Source organism: Diabrotica virgifera, chromosome 1 (assembly GCF_917563875.1).
Source record: "Diabrotica virgifera virgifera chromosome 1, PGI_DIABVI_V3a".
Classification (NCBI taxonomy): Eukaryota; Metazoa; Arthropoda; class Insecta; order Coleoptera; family Chrysomelidae; genus Diabrotica; species Diabrotica virgifera.
Window position 1 is genome coordinate 236,942,870 of NC_065443.1, and position 24,776 is coordinate 236,967,645.

At 31.5% G+C, this 24,776-nt stretch overlaps 1 protein-coding gene across 3 annotated transcripts in view; it reads right to left on the reverse strand.

Moving 5' to 3' along the window:
- Nucleotides 1–728: 728 nt before the first annotated feature.
- Nucleotides 729–24,776, reverse strand: part of LOC114326721 (zinc finger protein 142) — an 87,958-nt gene continuing 63,910 nt past the window's right edge. For all 3 annotated transcript variants that reach the window (XM_050648110.1, XM_050648103.1, XM_050648106.1), the window contains exons 5-6: nucleotides 18,338–18,524; nucleotides 729–1,225 (exon numbers count right to left, since the gene is read on the reverse strand). In XM_050648110.1, the coding sequence (XP_050504067.1) occupies nucleotides 821–1,225; nucleotides 18,338–18,524 (592 nt within the window). In that variant the 3' untranslated portion in view covers nucleotides 729–820. The remainder of the gene's footprint in view (nucleotides 1,226–18,337; nucleotides 18,525–24,776) is intronic.

Here is a 24,776-nt window from a genome sequence, read left to right on the forward strand (position 1 = left end):
ATTTATATAGGTAATTTGATTACCATCAAAATTTCTATCAATATTCACCTAATATATTGTTTTTTACTCTATGTTTTGTTGTATTTTTTCAATTCTAAATCATTTCAATTCAAAATTAAAATAATTTGATCAATTTTCAAAATATCAAAATATCACAAGTTCAATCGGTTTAGTTAGTCGATCTTCGTAAATAATGACACATAGTGTCCGTGGCTTAGCGGAGAAGGCCAATGAATTCCAATACCAACCGCTCTTATCAGCGCTGGTTCGAGTCCCAACAGAAACTTTCTTTTTTGTTTTTTTTTAATACATTTTATGATTGTAAGTATATTTATTATATAATTGTATTTTCAGAAAATACGTATTTAGTTAAAAAAATTTTCGACAATTAATGTTCAGACATCATTTGTGGCTTGTTTAATGTGTTTGTGTGTGTTTTATTCTTTTATTATTTTAATTTTTGGCACTGTTCTAATAAAAATGTTTGAGAAGTAGTAAGTATAAATTAGTTTAATATTTAAACAAAATATAAATAAAAAGTATATTAATTTCGTTTAAATCATATAATAGAAGTATAACTTCTTACGTGCGTACAAAGTACACACATTCTTTTTTTTATTTAAATGTAAATAAAAAAACCTTGACGCAGTAAAAAATAGCGGCCAGTTTTTAGTGTGTTTCTTCGGCTTTGATTTTGGGGTATATTGTAAACTTTAAGTCAACACAAATTTTTAGTAAGTTGGATTCTTATTTTTATAGTAAGTTCTGAAAATGAGATACATAAAAATTAACTTGAATACAATAAATCACTTACAACCTTCTAATCCGAACCACCATGGTTCTGTTTTTTATGCTTATTCATATAATGTTTTAGTTTAGTCTTATAATCACATTGATCACATTTCAAATACTTCAACTTCCTTTTATCCGTATGCACATTCAACACGTGCAGGCTAAGGTTTATTTTTCTTTTAGTCTGGAACTTGCACGTTTTCTCCTCGCACTTGTACATCTTCACTTCTTGGTTTTTGTGGTTTTGACTAACGTGCTCGTTGAATGTTTTTACTACATTAGATACGAAAGGACAGTGTGGACATTGGCGGTAGCTTTTGGGATTCTTGTGCTTCATACGAATGTGTTTCCTAAGCGTTGGACTTCTATTAGTTTCGTAGTTGCAGGAAGGGCATTTGTATATTAGAGGGTCCTTAGGAAATTTGTGTTTTTCCTAAAAAAAGATGATTACATGTTAACACATAGGGTGTTTGGTAATGAATGGGCCATAGCTCAACCTTGCATTTCTGAGCTTAAAATGGGTCGATTTAAGCTAATTTACCATAGTACGGAAACATGCAATGGGAAACAAACAATTTGGTTTCAGAGAAGGAATGGGAACAAGGGAAGCTTTGTTCTCAATGTTAACATTACTTCAACGATCATGGGAAGTACAGAAACCAATTTACGTCTGCTTTATAGATTTTGAGAAGGCGTTTAATAGAGTTCAACATGATAGGTTGTTTGAATATCTAGAAATGATTGGAATAGATGATAAAGATCTGACCCTTTTACAACATCTATATTGGAATCAAGAAGCTTCTATTCTGGTAGACGGCAAAGAAACAGACAAAATTTGCATTCAAAGAGGTGTCAGACAGGGTTGTGTGTTATCCCCAACTTTGTTTAACGTATACTCAGAAATAATTTTTAATGAAGCCTTGGAAGGACAATGTGGAGTTCGAATCGGGGGAGAAACTATTAACAACATCAGATATGCAGACGAAACCGCGATCATGGCTGAAAATATCGAAGATCTTCAATTCCTTATTGATCGAGTCACTAGAGAATGCTCCAATAACGGACTTAACATAAATGCAACAAAGACAAAGTTACTTGTGGTTAGTAAACAAGACGTCGGCCCTATGCAACTAATTGTCAGTGATGAATCAATAACAAAAGTTAACCATTTTAAATACCTAGGATGTTGGATAAACGAGACACTAAATCCGGATGAAGAAATGAAAACTCGTATAGAAATTGCCAGAGGAGCATTTATGAAACTTAGATCTATTCTGAGCAACTCTCAGCTGAATTTACAACTAAGAATCAAGTTCCTAAAATGTTATGTGTATCCTGTATTACTATATGGATGTGAAACCTGGATCATGAAGGTTAACATGATGAACAAATTAGAAGCCTTTGAGATGTGGTCGTATCGTAGAATGCTCAGAATATCTTGGGTTCAACGCATTTCAAACAGAGAAGTCTTAAACAGAGTAGGTCAAGGCGAAGGTGACTTAATGAAGATGATAAAAAAGAGAAAACTTGAATATCTGGGGCATATAATGAGAGGTAGCAGATACACGATGCTGCAGTTAATACTCAATGGAAAGATCGACGGAAAAAGAGGAATTGGTCGAAAGAAATATTCATGGCTCCGAAACCTTCGTCAATGGACTGGCTTATCAGCAGATCAATTGTTACATGCCGCACAAGATCGAGAACGATATCGGCAAATTGTTATGGAAGCTACCCACGCCTAAAAATTTGGGCACGGTACTTAAAGAAGAAGACCACAGTACGAAAGTTGATAATAACCGAAATACAGGGTGCCAAAGTTAAACTTTCATTTTATTTATTTTTGAATATTTCCCGACAGGCATGGGATAACAACACAAAATTTGGTAAGTGGGGGTTTTTTGGGACGAAAAATCTAAATTCGGTACCAAAAATTATACATTATCCAGAGGCACCACATTTTACGTCTTTCAGCGCTCATTTAATACGTTCAATCTTTTTTTATCCCCCATTCTACTTAATTTTGAGATCAAAACTTTTATTCCACTATTATTTTTACTTAAAAAAGGTATACTAGATTAATCTCTCTAAACTTAACCGTTTTTGAGGTAAACGCATTTTAAATCTACGATGCAAAATTAAATTTTTTGCATTTCATTGTAGGTACTAAAAACAATTTGACATATCCTTCTCATACTTGGCAGCAAGTGTAAGTACTGTACATCCTACTATATCATGTTAAACAAACGTTTCTATCTACTATCAGTGACGTACGATGAGGGAAAGTGAATGGCTGACCCTTCCCAAATTCTACGCCACTGGCGGAATTGCAATTTCAGTGCAATTTTTGGATTCTCCAATACTTTATATGTAAATAATATACTCTTCATTCGTAACGATAAAGTCATTAGTAATTAGTTTTCGAGATATTTGAAATTAAAATCGAAATACATTAATCAAAATAACTGTGCCGTTTCATTTTTAACATCAAATATTTCGAAAACTTATTACTTTTAGTGGAGTCAATGAAGGTTTTCACCTCCGATTTCGTTGAACCTCCATCGATTTTCATGAAAATTGGTAAGTATGTAGAGGATACCTCAAGAAACAAAGGTGACATGGTGCCAACTTGCGCTTTTACCCTGGGGGGGGGATGCCACCCCTTCTCGGGGGTGGAAATTATTTTATTAAAAATAATACCAGTAATCGATAGAGGGACAAATTATAAGTAAAATTTGTTATTAAAGTTATTCCCATAAATCAATAGTTTTTGAGTTATTAAAGATCAAAAGTTTTGATTTTTCCTGAAAAAAATCCATGTTTTAAAGCAGTTTTTCATAAATAACTCAAAAACCATAAGTTTCTTCAAAAAAATTGTTATTACCAAAATCGAAGATAATATAAAAATAAATGAGCTCCTTATTCGAACAATCCTTTATTACATATACAAAGTGAGTTATATGCAATTGAATGTATAGTTTTTTCCGCGAGTACTCAAATCTTAGTATTCAAGCTTAAATAACAGGAAAACGATGCACTTTGTTAAATATAGATACTAAACATTTTAATAAAGCACTTAAAGGTAACTATCAAAAAGCTATATAAGAAGTCGATAGCATCAAAATTAAGCACGTTATGATGGAAATAAGAGGCCTTTCAGATTTTTTAGGGACGAATGAAAAATGAAACATACGTCATTTCCACAAAAATTAAAATTTATAGTAACCCATTTAAAACTTTATTTATTTTAACATGAGTAATAACCTCAACAATTTTGACCGGTTTAGAATGCATATTTTTGAAAAAAATACGATTAAAAAAATTAGAATTTTTCAAATTTTCGTGAGTTTCATTTTCTTTTGATAATAACTCCAAAAATACTCGATATACTTAAAAATTGGTAGAGAACAAAATTTTAGTTTTAACTTTATTTAAGCTTCTTCTTTTTTTAATATTTTTTCACGACAAAAAATAACCGAGATAGAAACATTTAAAACCTAAATTTTACTGCGAGAACCATGTAACCGGGGCCCTTTCACCTTGTATTTAAAAAAAAATAAATGATTTAGAAAATTATGTTTAATACAGTGTTATAGACCTTTTACTTAGCTTTGTAATGGTTTTTGGATAAATCTCATATTTCAAAAATTAACGGAGTTATTTTAAAAAAACCAATAACATTTTCTTTGAAAAAATTTTATAGCGGAGATTTTGTATGTATACAGGTTGTGGGAAGTCCAATTAGTCGTTTGTTGTAGGAGATACGAAAAAAGTTTATTTAGGTGAGATTGGGGCATAGATAATATCAGAATTTAAATACATTTCCAAATATACAGGGCCACCCATATTGACAGGGTGAAACAAAATTATCTTTTGTTTAATGGAACACCCTGTATATTTTTACATTTTTGGATTCTCCTCTATGTTTTATTTCTTAAAATATCAGGTCTTGTGCTGTTATACGAAGTAGTTTAAAAGATAATTACGTTTTTTTTTCAAATTTCATAGCAATATTCACCCCCTGTATAATTGTAGTGATTTGACATCAGAAAATCAATTTATGTTCAAGTGATTTTTAATATAGTCTATTATTGTTAAAAATTATTAATCTAGCAAAACGTTTAATTTTAGCTAATACAGGGTTGGTCGAAACTGAATGAGTGTTTTCTCAAAGTTTGAGAGTATGAGTTTTCTCAAACGGAGCAGCCTGTAATGCCTGTAATGAGCATTATAATGAAATGCTATTGTATGGCACTTTATTATTTCCCACCCTGCCAGTAAGAACTGAATTTATTTTTGAAATCCCTAACTTTATATCTTTAATTATTTTAAATATTGTAAACGATTAAAATAGGCTATTGATTATGTATTTTAGAAAGGAACTACAACGTTAACGGGGTTTTATTCTTTTATAGAGTCAATGGACCTCTATGTATGAAAAAACCGCGGAGTGCTACCATTTAAAGGGGTGCGTTTTTAAGAAAGGGGTGAATTAGTCCCTAGGCACAGGGCGAATTAGAGTGAGTTCTATTCACCTTTGGTACAAACATGTCTACAGAAAAATTGTTCCAGGTTAAATTTACTATCGAAATGTCACATTTTAAAGTCAAAAAATTTTTTTTTTTCCAAAAATATATTCAAAAGAGAAGCAAGAAAAAAACACGACATGAAGCATTTTTGTTTCTTGCCCTATAGCTTTTTTCCACGGGGATATAGGTATATGCATTGCTTAACAGAAAAAAACTTCCATCCTTGCTATTTAAAATGGAGTTTGGTGTAAGTCTGAATGATTTATAGTTTCCAAAATATGATTTTTCAAATTTCGCCACTCACAACAATTTTGGGCGATTTTCCTTGTTACTTCGCAAATATTGTTCTGTAACTTTTTTTACGCAGCTTTAGGTATATGCAATGTTACATTTAGTAGGAAGAAAAGTCAATTACCTTTAAAATGGTCTATCGTAGAAGGCTGTATGACTATTTTTAAGTAAGATATGGTTTTTCAAAGTTTTACACTTTTAATGATTTTTGATATATTTTACGATTATTTTTAAATTTCTCATTATAACTTTTTTATTGTATATTTAGGTATACACATTGTGCAATAAAAACGAAAGCTTATTTTCTTTGCTTTAAAATGGTGTATTGTAAAAAATTCTAGGTCTATTTTTAAACAAGATATGCTTTTTCAAAGTTTGACATATACACATGCAATAGGTCACACTAAGTTGGAACCATATGGAAAACTTTTTATTATTAACTTTATGAAAAAAATTATTCTTTATAAAATGCTCTGCATAGTCTAAAACCTAAGATGTAATCATCAGATATAAAGTTTTATCAATAGTGTACGAGGTATGTTAAAAAATATGAATTTCACTCAAGAGTAAAGTACCCTTATATTTCACAATGTCGAAAAGTGTTATTAAGAAAAGTTATTTGGAATTAAAAATTATGGTACAATATGTAATTATACTCTTCTAATTGAAAAAATAAAATTTTTTAAATTTTTTCTCAAATTACGGATACCCTTGGATATCCTACGGATATCTTGTTTAAAAATAGTCCTAGAGGCGATTGCAATACACCATTTTAAAGTAAAGAAAATAAGCTTTTTTTATTCCAGAACGTATATACTTAAATGTACAAGAAAAAAGTCATATTGAGAAATTTAAAAAATAATCATAAAAAATATCAAAAATCATTAAAAGCATAAAATCTTGAAAAAGCACAACTTGTTTAAAAATAGACGTACGACCTTATACTGTAGACCGTTTTAAAGGTAATTGAGTTCTCTTTCTACTAAATGTACCACTGCATATACCTAGAAATGCGTAGAAAAAAGTTACAGAACAATGTTTGCCAAATAATTGGGAAAATGGCTCAAAAATTCTGTGAGCGGCAAACTTTGAAAAATACTCTTTTGGAAACTATATATCCTAGAGTCTTCTACCAAACCTCATTTTAAAGAGAAAGGATGGAAGTTATTTTTTGCTGAAGCAATGCCTATACCTATATCCCTGTGGAAAAAAGTTATGGGGCTAAAAACAAAATTGCTTTCTTTCGAGTTTTTTTCTTGCTTTTCTTTTGAATGTATTTTTGTAAAAAAAAAATACTTTTGACTTTAAAATATGATATTTTGATAGTAAATTTATCCTGGAACAATTTTTCTGTAGAAGTGTTTGTACCAAAAATGAATGGAACTCACCTTAATTCACCCTGTGCCTAGGGACTAATTCACCCCTTTCTCAAAAACGCACCCATTTAAATGGTAGCACTCCGCGGTTTTTTCAAATATAGATGTCCGTTGACCATATGAGACAATAAAATCCCGTTAACGTTGTAGTTCCTTTTAGCTTTCTTATTTTGAACATAATCAATAGCCTAAAAAACAATCAAATTAAATTGAAATGAATAACCAGTGTATATCTTCCACATTTACTTCATATTTAACGTAGCCTGTACCATAACATTGCACAGATTATTATCCCTGTATAGCAACGACATACCATGAATGTGAATTCATACTTGAGAAATGTCCTATATCCAGTCTCACAAAAAAAAAGGGATTCCTTAAACATAATATATGTGCAGACAAAATCAGCCAAAGTGATTTGCGATATCTAATGAAAGGTATGTTCCGTTTGTTTGTAGAATTATATTTAATTAGATTTGCTTTAATTACTAAAATAAATAAATTTTCAATTATATCTTATGTATTTGTGGAAAAGGAAACCTAGCATTAGCGGTCACATTTCTATAACGGCCAATTGTTTTCTATTTTTAGTGGCCGTTATTGACAGGTTTTACTGTACCAATAATATTTTATTAAATTATGAAACATTATTTAAATAAAAAATTTATAAACTTGATAAAAGAAAGTTTGCTTAGAATTTACTCCTCTATCTAATTATGGGGTTATTTTTAATAAGATAGTGTTCACCCATGAGAAGGTGTAACATCCACCCCCAGGATAAAAGCGCAAGTTGGTACCACATCATTTTTGTTTCTTAAGGTATCCTCTAACTACTTACCAATTTTCATGAAAATTGATGGAGGTTAAACGAAATCAGGGGTAAAAACCTTCAGTGACTGCCTTTTTGGAAATATAAAGGAATAATTTTTTTCGTGATTGTCGATTTGCTAATATTCTGATTTTTGGTTGCTATAAGGTTTGAAAAATTAATAAAAATTATAAATCATGCACATAAATGTAAAAATAGTATATTGTACAACAAGAGAGAAAAAAAGACATATTTCTCACGAGCGCAGAAGTTTGTTTCTCTTCTTTTTTGTTGATTTCTCTCTCGCAAATCAAGCGAGAGAGAAATATGTCATTTTCTCTCGTGTTGTACACTGTACTTTTTCTATGGATGCGTTTTTGTCAAGAGTTAAAACTTCAAAATTAAATAATTTAGGTGCTTTTAGGTATATTATATGCCTAAATTGAAATAAAATACATATATACACATAGGTATTCTTTTTCTCATGATCATCTTTCAGTGCGTCACAGTTTTTCGATTTCTTTCTAACGCATTAAATTGTATATGACAGAAAAAAAGGCACGTCGGTGATTACTTTGGTTATTGTTCTAGTTCGGTGATTATTCTAGTTGTCGATAGATGGCGCCATAATAAAAAAAGATTTTTTTTAATTAGATAATAATATTACAAATATAATCTGTATAATTTATAAGACTATACAAATCAAAGAAAATACCATTTTATAAATGCAAGAAACACATTTGATTTGTTTTTATTCCAAATTGAAAATAAAATGTGACAACTGTCAGATTTAACTAAAATGTCATGTTAGAATAAATGTCATAAATGTGTATTATCACGGACTTACCCTTTTTCCTATCATTTGTTACGCACTGAAAAATGCTCATGAAAAGGACAATATTTAATATTCTTAATATTTATATACTTTATTTATTTAACATTAAAATTCACAGTTGAACATTCTTATAAAAGGTAATTTTTGATAAGTTTTGACAAGTGTCAACACATTTTGTTTGACAAAAATAATTGTGTTTGTATTGTGCATGTTACCATGGAAATGGCGATCATATGTATGTAAACCGGCGGTGAACCCGTGAGAAAAAATATTCTCACTGCAATGGCCGACTTTTCTCACTGCCTGAGAAATTGTTCGTTTTGAATGTATGTAAGTAGTGAGAGAAGTTGCACATTGTTTAGCATCCATAGAAAAAATATTTATTTTACTTAATTAAACGAGATTGCTTGAGCCAGAATGCTGAAATCGGCATTTTTATCATTAAAAAAAAGGTGGATTTCACCCTTAAAATGCAGAAAGCGCAACTTGGTGTCATATCACTTTTGTTTTTTGAGGTATCCTCTAACTACTCAACAATTTTCATGAAAATCGATGAAGGTTCAAAGAAATCGTGGGTGAAAACATTCAGTGACTACACTTTCAGAAATATAGAAGAATAAGGTTTTCGTGATTTTCGACTTGTTAATTTTCGGATTTTTGGTTGCTATAAGGTTTGAAAAATTAAAAAAAAATGTAATTCATGCACATAAATATAAAAAAAATATTTATTTTTCTTAATTAAACGAGATTACTTGCGCCATAATGCGGAAATTTGCATTTTGTACAATTTAAAAAGTAGGGGTGTATTGCACCCCTAAAATGCAAGAGCGCAAGTTGATGCTATATAACTTTTATTGCTTGAGGTATCCTCTAACTACTTACCGATTTTCATGAAAATCGATGAAGGTTCAACGAGATAGGAAGTGCAAACTTACAGTGACTGCACTTTCAGAAATCTAAAAAATAATTTTTAAAAAGGGGGTGTATTTCACCCCTAAAATGCAAAAAGCGCAAGTTGGCACTATGTCACCTTTGTTCCTTGAGGTATCCTTTAACCACTCACCAATTTTTATGAAAATCGATGGAGGTTCAACGAAATCTGAGGTAATAACTCATATCCACCTTCATTGACTCCACTATTTATCCTTATGAATGAGGAGTACATTATTTACATACAAAGTATTGGCGAATCTAAAAATTATGCAAAAATAACAGTTACGTCAGTGGCATAGAATTTGGGAAGGGTCAACCATTCATTTTCACCTGTCGTACGCCTCTGGTAGTAGCCAGAAACGATTAATAACATAATTTAGTGCGGTGTACAGTACCTACACTTTCTGCCGAGTATGATGGGGATAATATGTCAAATAATTTTAAAATACATACCGGTTACAAATAATAGTTCTTAAAGTTCTAAATAAAGAAAAAAATTAAAAAAAAAAATACTTTAAAACTATTTGACATATCCGTGTCATACTTGGCAGAAAGTGTAGGTGCTGTATACGCAGACCCTACTAAATGATGTCAAATAATCGTTTTGGGCTACTACCATAGGCGTACGACGGGGGAAAGTGAATGGTTGACCCTTCCCAAATTCTACATCACTGATGGAACTGCTATTTTAGCATAATTATTATTATGCTCCTTCGTTTTTAACTTCAAATATCTCGAAAGCTAATTACTTTACCGTTAGGAATAAAGAGTATATCATTTACATAGAAAGTATTAGACAATCGAAAAATTGTACTAAAATAGCAATTTCGCCAGTGGTGTAAAATTTGGGAAGGGTTGACCATTCACTTTCCCCATCGTACGCCACTGGTAGTAGCCAGAAACGTTTGTTTAACATAATTTAGTAGGGTGCATAATGACCTACACTTGCTGCCAAGTATGACAAGGATACGTCAAATGGTTTTTAGTAGGTACGATGAAATGCAAAAAAATTGAATTTTGCATCGTAGATATAATAGTTATTTATGTACCAAGTCAGTAAAGTGACTCTTTATCGAACGAGTCTGATATTATGAGCTGAGCGAGCCCAGCGAGCGAGGCGAATAATAGACGAGTCCGATAAAGATTTTTTACTGACGTGGTGCATACAAAATTTTATCGCCAACAGTTTGATATTGGTTAACACTTACTTACAATTTAAAATTTAAGAGTTTTTTAAATGTTAGACGTAATAAAAATTTTATGACAGTGATGATAGGTGACTTTTGGATGATGGCCGCTTTCGATTTTTAATCGATAGTTATCAATATTGAATAATTACTAAATCGTCAAGTTTTGATTTATGTTATATGATTATAATTACAAAATACTACTTAATTCCACTATTTGGCATAAATTTAATTAACAATGTCGTAAATTTTGTACAATATTTTTAATAATTAAAGTACATAAATTGTAAGTTTACTCAAATGAATAATCGATTACTGTCATCGACCACTTACATTCAAATTCGATTAATCGCGGCAGGTAAAGTAAAATTCTTTTTTCAGTACAATAAAGTGTTACTTTACTGCAGCAAATAAGGGCAAATGAGTACAATAATGAATGACTTCAGTGATGGTTGGCGATAAAATGCGTTTTTCTCGAAAACGGTCGAGTTTAGTGAAATCAATGTAGTAGGTAACCTTTTTTACGTAAAAATAATAGGGGAATCAAATTTTTGATCTCAAAATTATGTAGAGTGGGGGATAAAAAATTGAATGTATTAAATGAGGCTGAAAGACGTATGTGGCGCCCTCTAGGCAGAGCTGGGCCGGGTACTGATAAATTGTACTCAGGTACAGAGTACCGGGTACTTTTCATATTTGAGGAAGAAGCACAGAGTACCGAGTACATTGCTCAAAAAAGTACTCAGAGTACAATACTCAAAGTACAATTGCCCGAATTTCTCAGGTACTTATTTCGAGTACATTTGAATATAGAACCCGAAAAAAGGTAAGAAGGTAATAATTATCTCTGCCTCTCTAAACTCTAATCATATTTATTTATGAGCCATGAAAACATAAAATAACATACAACTCCAACTTAAATAAAAAAAATAAGAATTTTAAAAATTGATCATTGATTAATACAATAAAACCTGTCAGTAACTGCCACTAAAAATGAAGGAACTATTGGCCGATATAGAAAGGTGGCTGGTATTTCCAGTTTTTGTAGTACACAAATACATAAAAGATAATTGGAACTTTGTTTATTTTGTTAATAAAAGCAAATATAATTCTATACATAAACGGAAACTACTAAAACTAGTTTAATATCCTAATATAGAACAAAACTATACTACGGAGAAAACATAGGTATTGATGTTAAGCTTTTTTAAAGAATTTTTCCACCCACTTTTATTTTTTTATATCCTTTGATAATTTGAGTTTTTACACCATATTTTTCGGCCAACTTTTGTGAATTGTAATCATACTTATAATAGGCTATTGATTATGTACTATAGAAAGGAACTACAACGTTAACGGGGTTTTATTATTTCATATGGTCAATGAATCTCTATATATGAAAAAACCGCGGAGTGCTACCATTTAAAGGGGTGCGTTTTTGAGAAATGGGTGAATTAGTCCCTGGGCACAGGTTACATTAGGGTGAGTTCTATGCACTTTTGGTACAAACACGTCTACATAAAAATTGTTCCTGGTTAAATTTCCTATCTAAATATAACTTTTTAAAGTCAAAGATACTTTTTTTTACAAAAATATATTCAAGAGAAAAAGCACAAAGAAACCCAAAAGAAAGAAATTTTGTTTTTTGTCCCATAACTTTTGTCCACGGGGATATAGGTATAGACATTGCTTCACAGAAAAAAACTTACATATTTTCTCTTTAAAATGGTGTTTGGTAGAGGTCATTAGGATTTACAGTTTTCGAAAAATGATTTTTCAAAGTTCGCCACTCACAGCAATTTTGGGCAATTTTCCTTGTTATTTCGCAAATATTGTTCTGTAACCTTTTTCTACGTAACTTTAGGTATATGCAATGGTACATGTAAGAGGAATAAAAATCAATTATCTTTAAAATGGTCTACCGTATAATGTTGTACGACTTCTTTTAAAGAGGCTATCTTTTTCAAGACTTTATACTTTTAACGAGTTTTTATATTTTTTACGATTATTTTTTAAATTTCCCATTATAACTTTTTTTCTATATGGTATATATTATATAATAAAAAAGAAAGCTTATTCTGTTTACTTTAAAATGGTGTATTATAAAAAAATCTAGGGTTATTTTTGAATAAGATATGCTTTTTCAAATTGTAATAATAATTGTAATAATATAAGTACTTGCAACGATTTTTGATTTTAGGATTATTTTTTAAATTCCTCATTATAACTTTTTTATGTGATTGTGTGTTATGATTGAATCTTATTTTTTATAGGTAATACTTTGGATCCACTTGACTCGGCCGGGCAAACTTCAAAATATGGATTAATTCCAATATTTACTGTCAAAGCTCCTGCACCACAAGCTTTGCTTGAAAAAATAGCATGTAAATGTACCAAAAGATGTACAAAAAGCTGCGGTTGTAGGAAGATAGGAATTAGTTGTTCAATATTCTGCAAAGGGTGCATTTGCATGGGTACTAATTGTGGGAACTCTAAGATAACTCAGGTATCAGAGGAAGATATTGAAGCTAATGCTAACGAAGAGATGGACTTTGATTTTGAAAATTTTTTAAATGTCAACGTTTAAATAATTTTAACTAAAGTGATGTTTTTTAAGACTAATGTGTATGTAATTTTTGTAAAAGAAATAATTTTAAATAATACAGGTAAAAAAATATCAAAGGATTACTCGGTTTCCATTATGTATTTAAATATAGATGATACACCATTTTAAAGAACAGAAAGTAAGCCTTCTTTGTTGCGTAATATATAGATAGTATATTCATGTACAAAAAAAAAAGTTATAATCAGAAATTTCAAAAATAATCGTAAAAAATGTAAAAAATAATATTTTTTTTATATTAGGTATTATATTATAATATATAATATATTATATAATAATTTTATTTTATTTTTATATTATATTATAAAAAATCGTTAGAAGTATAAAAACTTGAAAAACCATAATCTCTTTAAAAAAAAAGTCGTACAACGTTATACAGTAGACCATTTTAAAGGTAATTGATTTCTATTCCTATTACGTGTACCATTGTATATACCTAAAGTTACGTAGAAAAAAGTTACAGAACAATATTTGCGAAATAACAAGGAAAATTGCCCAAAATTGCTGCGAGTGCCAAACTTTGAAAAATCATATTTCGAAAACTGTAAATCCTGATAACCTCTACCAAACATCATTTTAAATAGAAAATATGTAAGTTTTTTTTCTGTGAAGCAATGTCTATACCTATATCCCCGTGGGCAAAAGTTATGGGACAAAAAACCAAATTTCTTTCTTTTGGGTTTCTTTGTGCTTTTTCTTTTGAATATATTTTTGTAAAAAAAAGTATCTTTGACTTTAAAAAGTTATATTTATAGGAAATTTAACCAGGAACAATTTTTATGTAGACGTATTTGTACCAAAAGTGCATAGAACTCACCCTAATGTAACCTGTGCCCAGGGACTAATTCACCCATTTCTCAAAAACGCACCCCTTTAAATGGTAGCACTCCGCGGTTTTTTCATATATGGATGTCCATTGACCATATCAAATAATAAAACCCCGTTAACGTTGTAGTTCTTTTTAGCTATCTTATTTTGAATATAATCAATAGCCTATAAATAGTGACAAACGTTTCTCTTTTACAACACTTTTACGACATTTTATTATAGGATTTTAAGAACCTATTGTGACCACCGACCCGATGAAGGTTTTAATCTACTGTTTAGGTAGATACAATAGGTCCTAATAAAGGGTCGTTTAAACACAGCGATAAATCAAACAACTTATCAAGGTCAATCGAGTTGTTGCAACTTATCATTGTGTGTAAACGGTGCATCGCACAACTTATCAAAGTTGGAGTTGGGTTGAAGGTGGTATCGCATTGAATCGCAGCGTCTAAACAGTGTTTCAACTTGTCATGACAACTAGTTGCTGTGACTTATCGTTGTGTTTAAACGACGCTTTAATAGTACTGGTAATTTCCATCAACAACTAGACAAAATTATTTTGGCTTAAGCGTCGTTTAAACACAACGATAAGTCACAGCAACTAGTTGTGATGACAAGTTGAAACGCTGTTTAGACGCTGCGATTCAATGCGATACCACCTTCAACCCAACTCCAACTTTGATAAGTTGTGCGATGCACCGTTTACACACAATGATAAGTTGCAACAACTCGATTGACCTTGATAAGTTGTTTGATTTATCGCTGTGTTTAAACGACCCTTAACATTCACATTCAATTTCTATCAAATGGGCTTTAGAAATATGTGAATATTTGGCTGGGTCCGTATTATAAAGGTGGCCGTAAATAGCAGGTCATAAATAAGCGAATATGCATATAATTGGTTTGAGGAATTTTGAAACCGGCCGTAAGTACAGGTGGCCGATTTTGGCAGGTGGTCGGTAACACAGATTTTACTGTAATCAGTGTAACACCACTCACACTCAATGATTAATTTTATTGGCTTTTAAGATAACTAATTTTTCAAAGTTTCATCAGTTCTTCAGAGCATTTCTTGAAGGGCTATTAATTATTATGGCATAAGAGAATAGGCGTTTGCTTGACTTTGCGAATGGACTGATACTGAAAACGGCGTTTTGCGTGTTGCTATTAATTTGTTGTCCCACATGCAGCGACAAGTTTAGACTTGCAAAAAGTACTCGGAAAATATACTCGTATAATAAACTCGAGTACCGGGTAATTTACCCATACGCTACGGCTACGAGTACCGAGTACTTTATTGACAATGTACACGGGTACTCGGTACTGAGTACCCAAAATGTACTTAGAGTACAAAATTCGGGTACTTGTACCCGGGTATTGCCCAGCTCTGCCTGTAGGTAATATATAATGTTTGGTAGAGAATTTAGGTTTCTCGTCCCAAAAACCCCCCTTACCAAATTTGGTGTTGTTATCCCATACCCGTCAGGAAATATTCAAAAATAAATAAAACAAATTTTTCACTTTGACACCCTGTTTTTCGGTTATTATCAACTTTCCTACTAAGGTAAGTTAGCTTAAATCGACCTATTTTAACCTCAGGAATGTAGGGTTAAGCTATGGGCAATTCGTTACCAAACACCCTGTACAGGGCGATTGATTAGTGTGATAAAGCTCAATAGATCCGCTATAATAATAGATAGCAATAAAAGTTAATACCAAAAATTGTAGGCACGTTTGCCGTTCATATCAGGGCTGCTTTATCCATTAGGCAATATAGGCAGTTGCCTAGGGCGGCAAATTACGGGAGGGCGGCAAAAATACTGTACAAAAAATATTTGTATATAAAAATTAAAATCGAATAACACTTAAGTATATCGTACATCCATCAATGGAATATAAGTGGGCATTCATTTCCAGAAAACAAATTGCAATTTCTTAACACTATATTTTCAAAAAGGACAGAAGTCGTAAATTTAGGGATTATTGGGCCGTCGGCAGCACCGCAAAGGCACACTGTTCTATATATTTTTTTAAACTGAATCCTTTTGGGTTATTCATGGTTGAAAATTTGCCATTTTCATTGAAAAATGTCGCCTTTTCGGACGGTTTTTTGGAAAATTATGCATCAGTAGAAATATCATTATAGTAGAAGGTACTCTAGAACAAAAACGATGCATTTAAATTCTGGTGGATGAGGGGTTAAATATTATACTTCTCATTTTTCCTTAAAATACATTAGTCATAAGCACCATATCTCGCTTAGTTTGAATGTAACCGATATTTAACAGTTCTCGTTTTAAAGGTCTTTTCGATCACTACAAAAGGTATTCGTAGCATTATACCCCTAAAATCGACAATTTCTCTGTTATTTTAAGTTGAATACACCGATTTGAACATGCACCAAAAAACTCATTTTTCACCTACCATCTCTCTTTTTATTAAAACTAGAAGATTTATGAAAACATGAATCTCTCTGATTTTTCATAAACTACAAAAATGTTTTATATAGTTTTTTTCGTTAGATGCACAATTTTTATGGTATTCCCAAAAAAACAGTTTCCGAAAAGTGTCATTTTTCAATGAAAATCTAAAATTTTTAACCACGAATAACTCAAAAAGTATTGGGTTTTCAAAAAAATTTATAAAACAGTTATTGCTTAGAATTAGGTTCTCTGGCCACTTCCGGTGTTAGTTTGATAAAAAAATTCCAGCTCCGGGAACGGTTGGAAACCACCCCTAAGTTAAAAGCGTCATAGGATATAGCGTAGACTTTGTTTCTTGAGCCATTCCCTACTAAGGCCGCGTCCCACAATCAAATAATTTGATCAAACTGGTTTGAGCAAACTGAAAGTGACAGTTAGTGACGTCACATCCTGAGTGTTCATTGTGGAAAATAATGAAAAATTTTAATTTTAAATAAAGTACAAACAAGTTAGACAACTCAATACAAAAAATTTGATCAAACTAGACTGATAGTGAGAGCACAGATTTTTAGAATTTCAAAAAACTGCAATTGTGACGTCACTTTGACGTACTTTCCGAGTTTGCTCAAACTGTTTGATCAAATTATTTGATGGTGAGACGCTGCCTTTACAGTGAAAATATCAAGTAAATTGATGCAGTAGGATGGAATTCGGAGCCAAATACCCTCACTTACTGCACTAATAGATACCTACATCATTCATACATGAATGCATTCACTTAAAGGTTCATTTGGATACCACAATAAAATCACCAATTCCCATTAATTGACATAACTAAATATTTAAAGAAGAGTGGATTGAAAGATATTTTCCCTAATTTTGATATTGCTTTGCGCATTTATTTGTGTCTCCCAGTTGCCAACCAACGTGTCCGCTGGAAGGTCATTTTCGAAAATGTCAAGAATTGAAAATAGTCATGAAAATAATTTCCGATCAAGTATGACGCAAGAACGTCTTAACAATTTGTCGATTTTGTCCATAGAAAGTGACGTAACAAAGGCGATGAATTATGACATTATAGATGATTTTTCCAAAGAAAAATCAAAAAAGAAATCTGATGTGATCGAACTGGAATGATAATTTTTATGTATTCTTATTTAAATAAAAAAATCTGCTTGCATTTTTTTTTCACAAAAATGGTACGTGCTTGAAGGGCGGCTACTAGAGAATTGCCTAGGGCGTTAATTGACCTAAACGCGGCCCTGGTTCATATTATAAAATTAGTTAGAATGTTACAGGGTGTTCGATAACATAGTGGCAGGCCAAACTTACATGTTTTTTAAAGCGGAACAGTCTATATTTTATTTTATATTCAAAATCTTCTTCAATTCCCAATCACAAGAGTATAAAGTTTTATGATGAGATACAAGGTATTTACAAAGTTATACAGGTATAGTCGGTTCGCTAAACTCAGATACAACTGGCTAGTGATTTTATTAAGTAATTTTGGCAATTTGGTAAAATTGGCAAAAACATAAATACTAAATAGTTAATAATTACTGAATAGTTAGTAAATTTGCCAATTAACCGACATGCAGTAGTAGTAGGTTTTTAATTCAAGACGTTAAAAAATATAATTTCCTAAATTTTTAGAAAGCTCGCTTCTCTAAATAACACTCTAGTAATATTTTATTGGTATACAAATAACTTACATGTACATGTCTATTGATGTTCTTTTTCGATTTAGTTTCATACGGACATGACAAACATTTGAACATGTCTACCTCCCAATCTTTTTTGTGCGTCAGAACGTGATTTTCTAGGGTAGTTTTCAATATGCTTTCATATGAACAATGGGGACACTTATGCATCGTCTTTGGTTTTTGAGGTTCTTTATGCCTAAAACAATATTTTCTTATAAAACAAAAATACTCCTTATTTGGGATTAAGAGAGGAAGTAAACTCCAAATCATGTACGCAACACACTGGAACAAAATATTTTTTGTATAGTCGGTTCGCTAAACTCAGACACAACTGGCTAGTAATTTTAGCAAGTAATTTTGCCAATTTGGTAAAATTGGCAAAAAAATAATTTACAAAAAACAAAAAAATTACCTACTAAGATCATTAGCCAGTTGTGTCAGAGTTTAGCGAACCGACTATAAACATTTATATTGAAATTTAACCTGGATTTCTTTTGATTATTCTTATTGCCAGACCTATTTGTGCTTTTGGTTCAGATGATTGTTCAGCAATATGTCTAACATATGTATGAAATATTTAAAATAATATAAACAAGAAGCATATTAATGAAATATCTTCCTTCTTAGAGGAGTATCATGTGATTCGGATCACTTTATGGTAAAGTCCGAAATAGTTTTTCCGTTTAGATCCAAGAAAACAAAAGAACCACCTGAATGCACAGAAATTTTTAACACAAACAAATTACAACCTGGACAGCTAACAACATGAAAGTACGAGAACACTATATCAACGAAGACTAAATGAAAAATTAGAAGATGTAATCCAAAATGTATCCCTGCAAGAAGTGTACAAAAATATAATAGAGAGTATACAAACAGCCGCAAAAGAAGCGCTTGGTTTAAAATCCGAACGCCACAGTAAAAAGCTATGGTGGACCGAAGACATACAAAACCTAATAATGGAGAAAAAGAAAGCGTACGCACGGTGGGTAAGTACTAAACATCCAGTAGACAAAGACAAATATTTGGACCTACGCAGAACAACAAGAAGAGCAGTAACAGCAGCAAAAAAAGAAATGTGGGATAGGAAATGCCAAGAGATCAACACTTACATAGGCGGAAGGAAGTGTTCAGAGACATGGAAATTTTTAAACAAAATAAAGAACACAGAAAGAAATACTACTTCTATTCAGTTAATATCAACAGAAAAATGGAAAGAATACTACGCGAGTTTGCTAACAGAAAGTAGAGCCGAATATACCACACAATCACCACCAGAAGTATTTGTTGAAGGCGAAGAGATTGTAGTGGGAGTTGATATGGTGAAGAAAGCTGTAAATGAACTAAAAAATGGTAGACCTCCAGGGCCCGAAAATATTCCTGCCGAATTAATAAAATGTGGCACAGATAAACTCTTTCAAGCACTTACTTTGTGTATGAACAAATATATAAACGGTGTCACACCACCCAGTTTATGGAAAGTAGCTTATATTTCTTCCATTCATAAAAAAGGAAATAAGTTGGATTGCTCAAATTACAGAGGAATATCGGTAACTAGTACACTAAGCCGGGTGTACGGGCGCATTCTTAGAAATCTCATTGAGATGGAGTATAGGGAACAAGAAGAAGAACAGGCTGGTTTCCGCGCTGGAAGGACTTGTACAGATAATGTCTTCTGCCTAAAACAATTAATTGGAAAAAAATCAGCAACCAATCAAGAGACCCATCTCATGTTTGTTGACCTCCGTAAAGCATACGACAGCGTTCCTGTGACTAAATTGTGGAAATCACTACAATAAACTAACATCAGCTACACTCTAGTCAAAGCCTTAAAAAATCTATATGAAAATTCTACATCACAAGTAAAAATTGGCAACACACTATCTAAAAAGTTCATAGTTAACAAGGGTCTGCGACAGGGCTGCTGGTATTTCACCAACTTTGTTCAAGATATATGTTGCAAAAGCACTAAACCAGTGGAAACGTAAATGCCACGGTATGGGTATAGACCTCGGAGAGGTTTGTTTGTATACCTTACAATTTGCTGATGACCAAGTCATCATAGCTATAAAGACGACCTACAGTATATGGCAATAAAACTGAAGGAGGAATATGAACAGTGGGGCTTGGAAATTAATGTGGAAAAAACTAAATACCTACCCATAGGAGCTGAGTTATCCAATATCGAACTAGAGGATAATGAACAAATCACATCCTGTAGTGAATACACGTACCTGGGAGTAATCTTCCGATAGAACAGGAAAAGACGATGAGGAAATAAAGAAAAGGGTAACACAAGCTAGAAGAACAATTGGATGCCTAAATGGAATACTTTGGAGCTCCGAAATAGGAATACAGCGAAAATACAACATCTATGAAACACTTATTAAAAGCAGCCTACTTTACGGAGCAGAAACTTAGAGAATAACCGAGAACAACAGGAAAAAAACAGAAGCTGTAGAAATGGATGTGTTTAGAAGATCGTTAGGTATATCCCGTAGGAAAAGAATTCGAAATGAGGAAGTAAGAAGACGAATTGGAATAGATGGTTACTTAACAAGAGACATTGAGAGGAAACAGTTGATTTGGTATGGTCATGTTCAAAGAATGGAAGACACAAGATTGCCCAAAAAGATCTTGGAGTGGGTACCACCAAACCGCAAAAAACGAGGAAGACCCAAAAAGACATGGAAAGAAGGGGTAACCAAAGCAATGAGTACAAGGGATCTTAGAGATGGCCAATGGGATGATAGAAGGACGTGGAAGTTAGACATCGGATAACGTCGAAAGACGTTCTAAAACCGATACATACATACATCTTCCTTCTTTGGAAGGACTAGTAAGTATTTTTGAAAAATTGAAACGCAGGAAGAAATAAAACTATTTCTAAGAATTTAAAACTATTAAATTGGAAAAACTAGTAAGTATTTTTGAAAAATTGAAACGCACAAAGAAATATTACGTTATTACCGAGGGCCGAAAGTCCCTGAAAAATTCTTACTTACTTACTTAGTCCTAAGCCTTTCTACCTTTAGGTGTAAGGCTCCTGAAAACTTCTACAATATTTATTTTAATAAGTTACAGGGGTGAAAAAGAAAAGAGAAAATTTAATGTGATTTTTAATTTCAAATATCTCATTCAAAAGAAACTTTTTACTTATTCTTACGGACTTTCGATCCTCGGTAATAACATAGACTTTCACACTGCGTTTAAATTTTTCAAAAATGTTTTATTAGTTTTTTCAGGATTAGAAAAAAAAATAACACCATGTCCGTAGTGATATTTTCAAAATCAAACATTCGCTATCTTTGTCATAAAACGCACTCAGTCTACCAGAATGTGGTGACAAGACAGTGACAAACAAGACTACTAAATATTTGACACGGCTTCACGAATATTTTGAGCTGTTTATTAAATATATTGATAGTGTATTTGATAAATCATTGATTTAAGACATGAAATTAATAAAAAGTTATTTATGATTTATTATTTATGGACCACCCACGCAGAGAATACACCAGGGTATATTCTGTGATCCAAGTATTTTGTTGTTAAAAATGTTCAAAATTTATCTAAGTGTTCCATAGTAACAATATATTATTAAAATCACTTTATCACTTTTTCTCTTTTCTCCATTATTAGTTTTTATTGTATAGTATTTACCTATATAAATTATTGTAATCACTGAATCAGAGAAAATTTAATGTGATTTTTAATTTCAAATATCTCATTCAAAAGAAACTTTTTACTTATTCAGTGAAAAAATAATTATATTAACCGAATTATTATTTTAAACGATTATACAAGTAACGGTAATCCAAGAATATTCAAAAGCCATCTATCTCTGTTTCAAGCTTTTATTTTTATTTTGATAAAGGTTATGAATTTTTCAAAGGAAAAGGTGCGGATTTTAAAAGGAAGTTTAAAATTTAGCTTCTTAATTACGTTTATGTTAAAATAGAGAGTACAAAGAAATTTTCTGGTAAGTTTTAAATCAAAATGTTTTATAGAAAAAAATAGTGCAACTTTTAATGTCGACATTAGAAATCCCCAATATAACGCTTAGTTTTCGAGATACTGACCATGGGTGGTGAATAGCTAATTTTGGTCATAGGTTATGTTTTTGACCGTGATGAAAACGAAAATGAAATTTATTTTAAATTTTACGTGGGGGAATACATATTGTCAAAATTGCAATTGTACCCTAAAAATAAAAAAAAAATAAAATCACGTTTTTTGCGTTTAGCTCGCTACAACTCTGGTCCGTTTTAATAATTTTTTCTAAAGTTTGTACACTATATATCGCTCACTTTTTTGAAGACAATGGTTTCTTCTTTAAGCTTTTAGTCTTATTCTTCTAAAAGTTATGAATATTTTGAAGTACAAGGTGCAGATTCGTTTAAAGTTTACATTGCAAAGTTTAATCGCAAAATTTTACTGACAAAATTTGAAATATAGATTCTGAATTAAATTCTTTTTAAAACATGAGTACAAAGAAGTTTTCTGGAAAGTTTTGGATCAAAACGTTTTATAGAAAACAAATGGTGCAACTTTTAACATCGACGTTATAAATCCCCACAATAACGCTAATTTTTCGAGATACTTATCATTGGTGGTGAATGGCTAATTTTGGTCTTACTTTATGTTTTTGATGATGCTGAAAACGAAAATCAAGTTTATTTTGAATTTTAGGTGGGACAACATTGTCAAAATCGCAATTTTGCCCTAAAAATAAAAAAAAATAAAAAAAAGTTTTTCTTAAAATTAAAAGTTGCACCATATATTTTCTATAAAACATCTAGATCTAAAACTACCCATAAAACTTCTTTGAACTCTATGGTTTAACATAACTGTAATCAAATAGATAAATTTTAAATTTTGTCACTTAATTTTTGCGATTTAACTTTGCAATTCACGAATCTGCACATTTGATTTTTAAAAATTCGTAACTTTTATGAAGAAAAGACTGAAAGACTACAGTTGCTTTCATAGTCTTGACAAACGTGAGAAATATATGCTGTAGAAATTTCAGAAAAAAATATTAAAATGGAACAGAGTTGTAGCGAGTTAAACGTAGAAATTCGCGACTTCATTTTTTTTTCATTTTTAGGTTAAAATTGCGATTTTGACAATGTTCCCTCACATAAAATTCAAAATAAACCTCTTTTTCATTGTCAGCACCTTCGAAAACATAAAATAAGAGCAAAATTAGCCATTCGCCGCCCATGGTCAGTACCTCAAAAAATAAGCGTTATGTTGGGGATGTATAACGTCTATATTAAAAGTTGCGCCATTTTTTTTCTATAAAACATTTGTAACTAAAACTTTCCAGAAAATTTCTTTATAGTGTATGTTTTAACATAAACGTGATTAGTAAGATGCATTTCAAATTTTGCCACTCAACTTTTGCGACTAAACTTTGCAATTCACGAATCTGCACCTTGTACTTTAAAAAATTCATAACTTTTACTAGAATAAGACTAAAAGCTTAAAACAGATACCATTGTCTTCAAAAAAGTGAGCAACATAAAATATAGTGTACAAACCTTAGAATAAAAATATTAAAATGGACCAGAGCTGTAGCGAGTTAAACCCAAAAAAACGTGATTTCACTTTTTTTTATTTTTAGGGTAAAATTGCGATTTTGACAATATTCCCCCACCTAAAATTTAAAATAAATTTCATTTTCGTTTTCAGCACCGTCAAAAACATAATCTAAGACCAAAATTATCCATTCACCACCAATGGTGAAAATGGGTGGTGAAATAACCGTTGGGGTTATTCTCGAAAAATATCCGTCATATTTTGGATATCTAATGTCGATAATAAAAGTTGCACTAGTTTTTTTCTATAAAACATTTTGATCTACAATTTTCCAAAAGACTTCTTTGTACTCTCTATTTTAACATAAACGTGATTAAAAGGCTAAATTTTAAATCTCGTCACTCAACTTTTGCGATTAAACTTGGCAATGCACAAATCCCTTTTAGGAGTCCGTGTATGGAGAAGAGCAGCCAAAGACAAGCAAGAGAGTGGAGGCAAAAAATAAAGGAGGCCAAGGCTCAATTTGGGCTGTAGTGCCGTAGAAGAAGAATGCACAAATCCGCACCTTTTCCTTTGGAAAATTCATAACCTTTATCAGAACAAGAATTAAAGCTTAAAACAGGTAGGTACCGTTGTCTTCAGAAGTTACAGCTATATGTATACTGTAAAAATTTCAGAAAAAAATAATAAAATGGAACAGAGTTGTAGCGAGGTAAACGCAAAAAAACGTGATTTTATTTTTTTTTAGGGTAAAATTACGATTTTGACAATGTTCCCCCACATGAAATTCAAAATAAATCTCATTTTCGTTTTCAGCACCGTCAAAAACATACAGTATGTCTAAAATTGGCCATTCACCTCTCCGTGGTCAGTACATGGTCATTTTGGGGTGCCTGCCGATCGC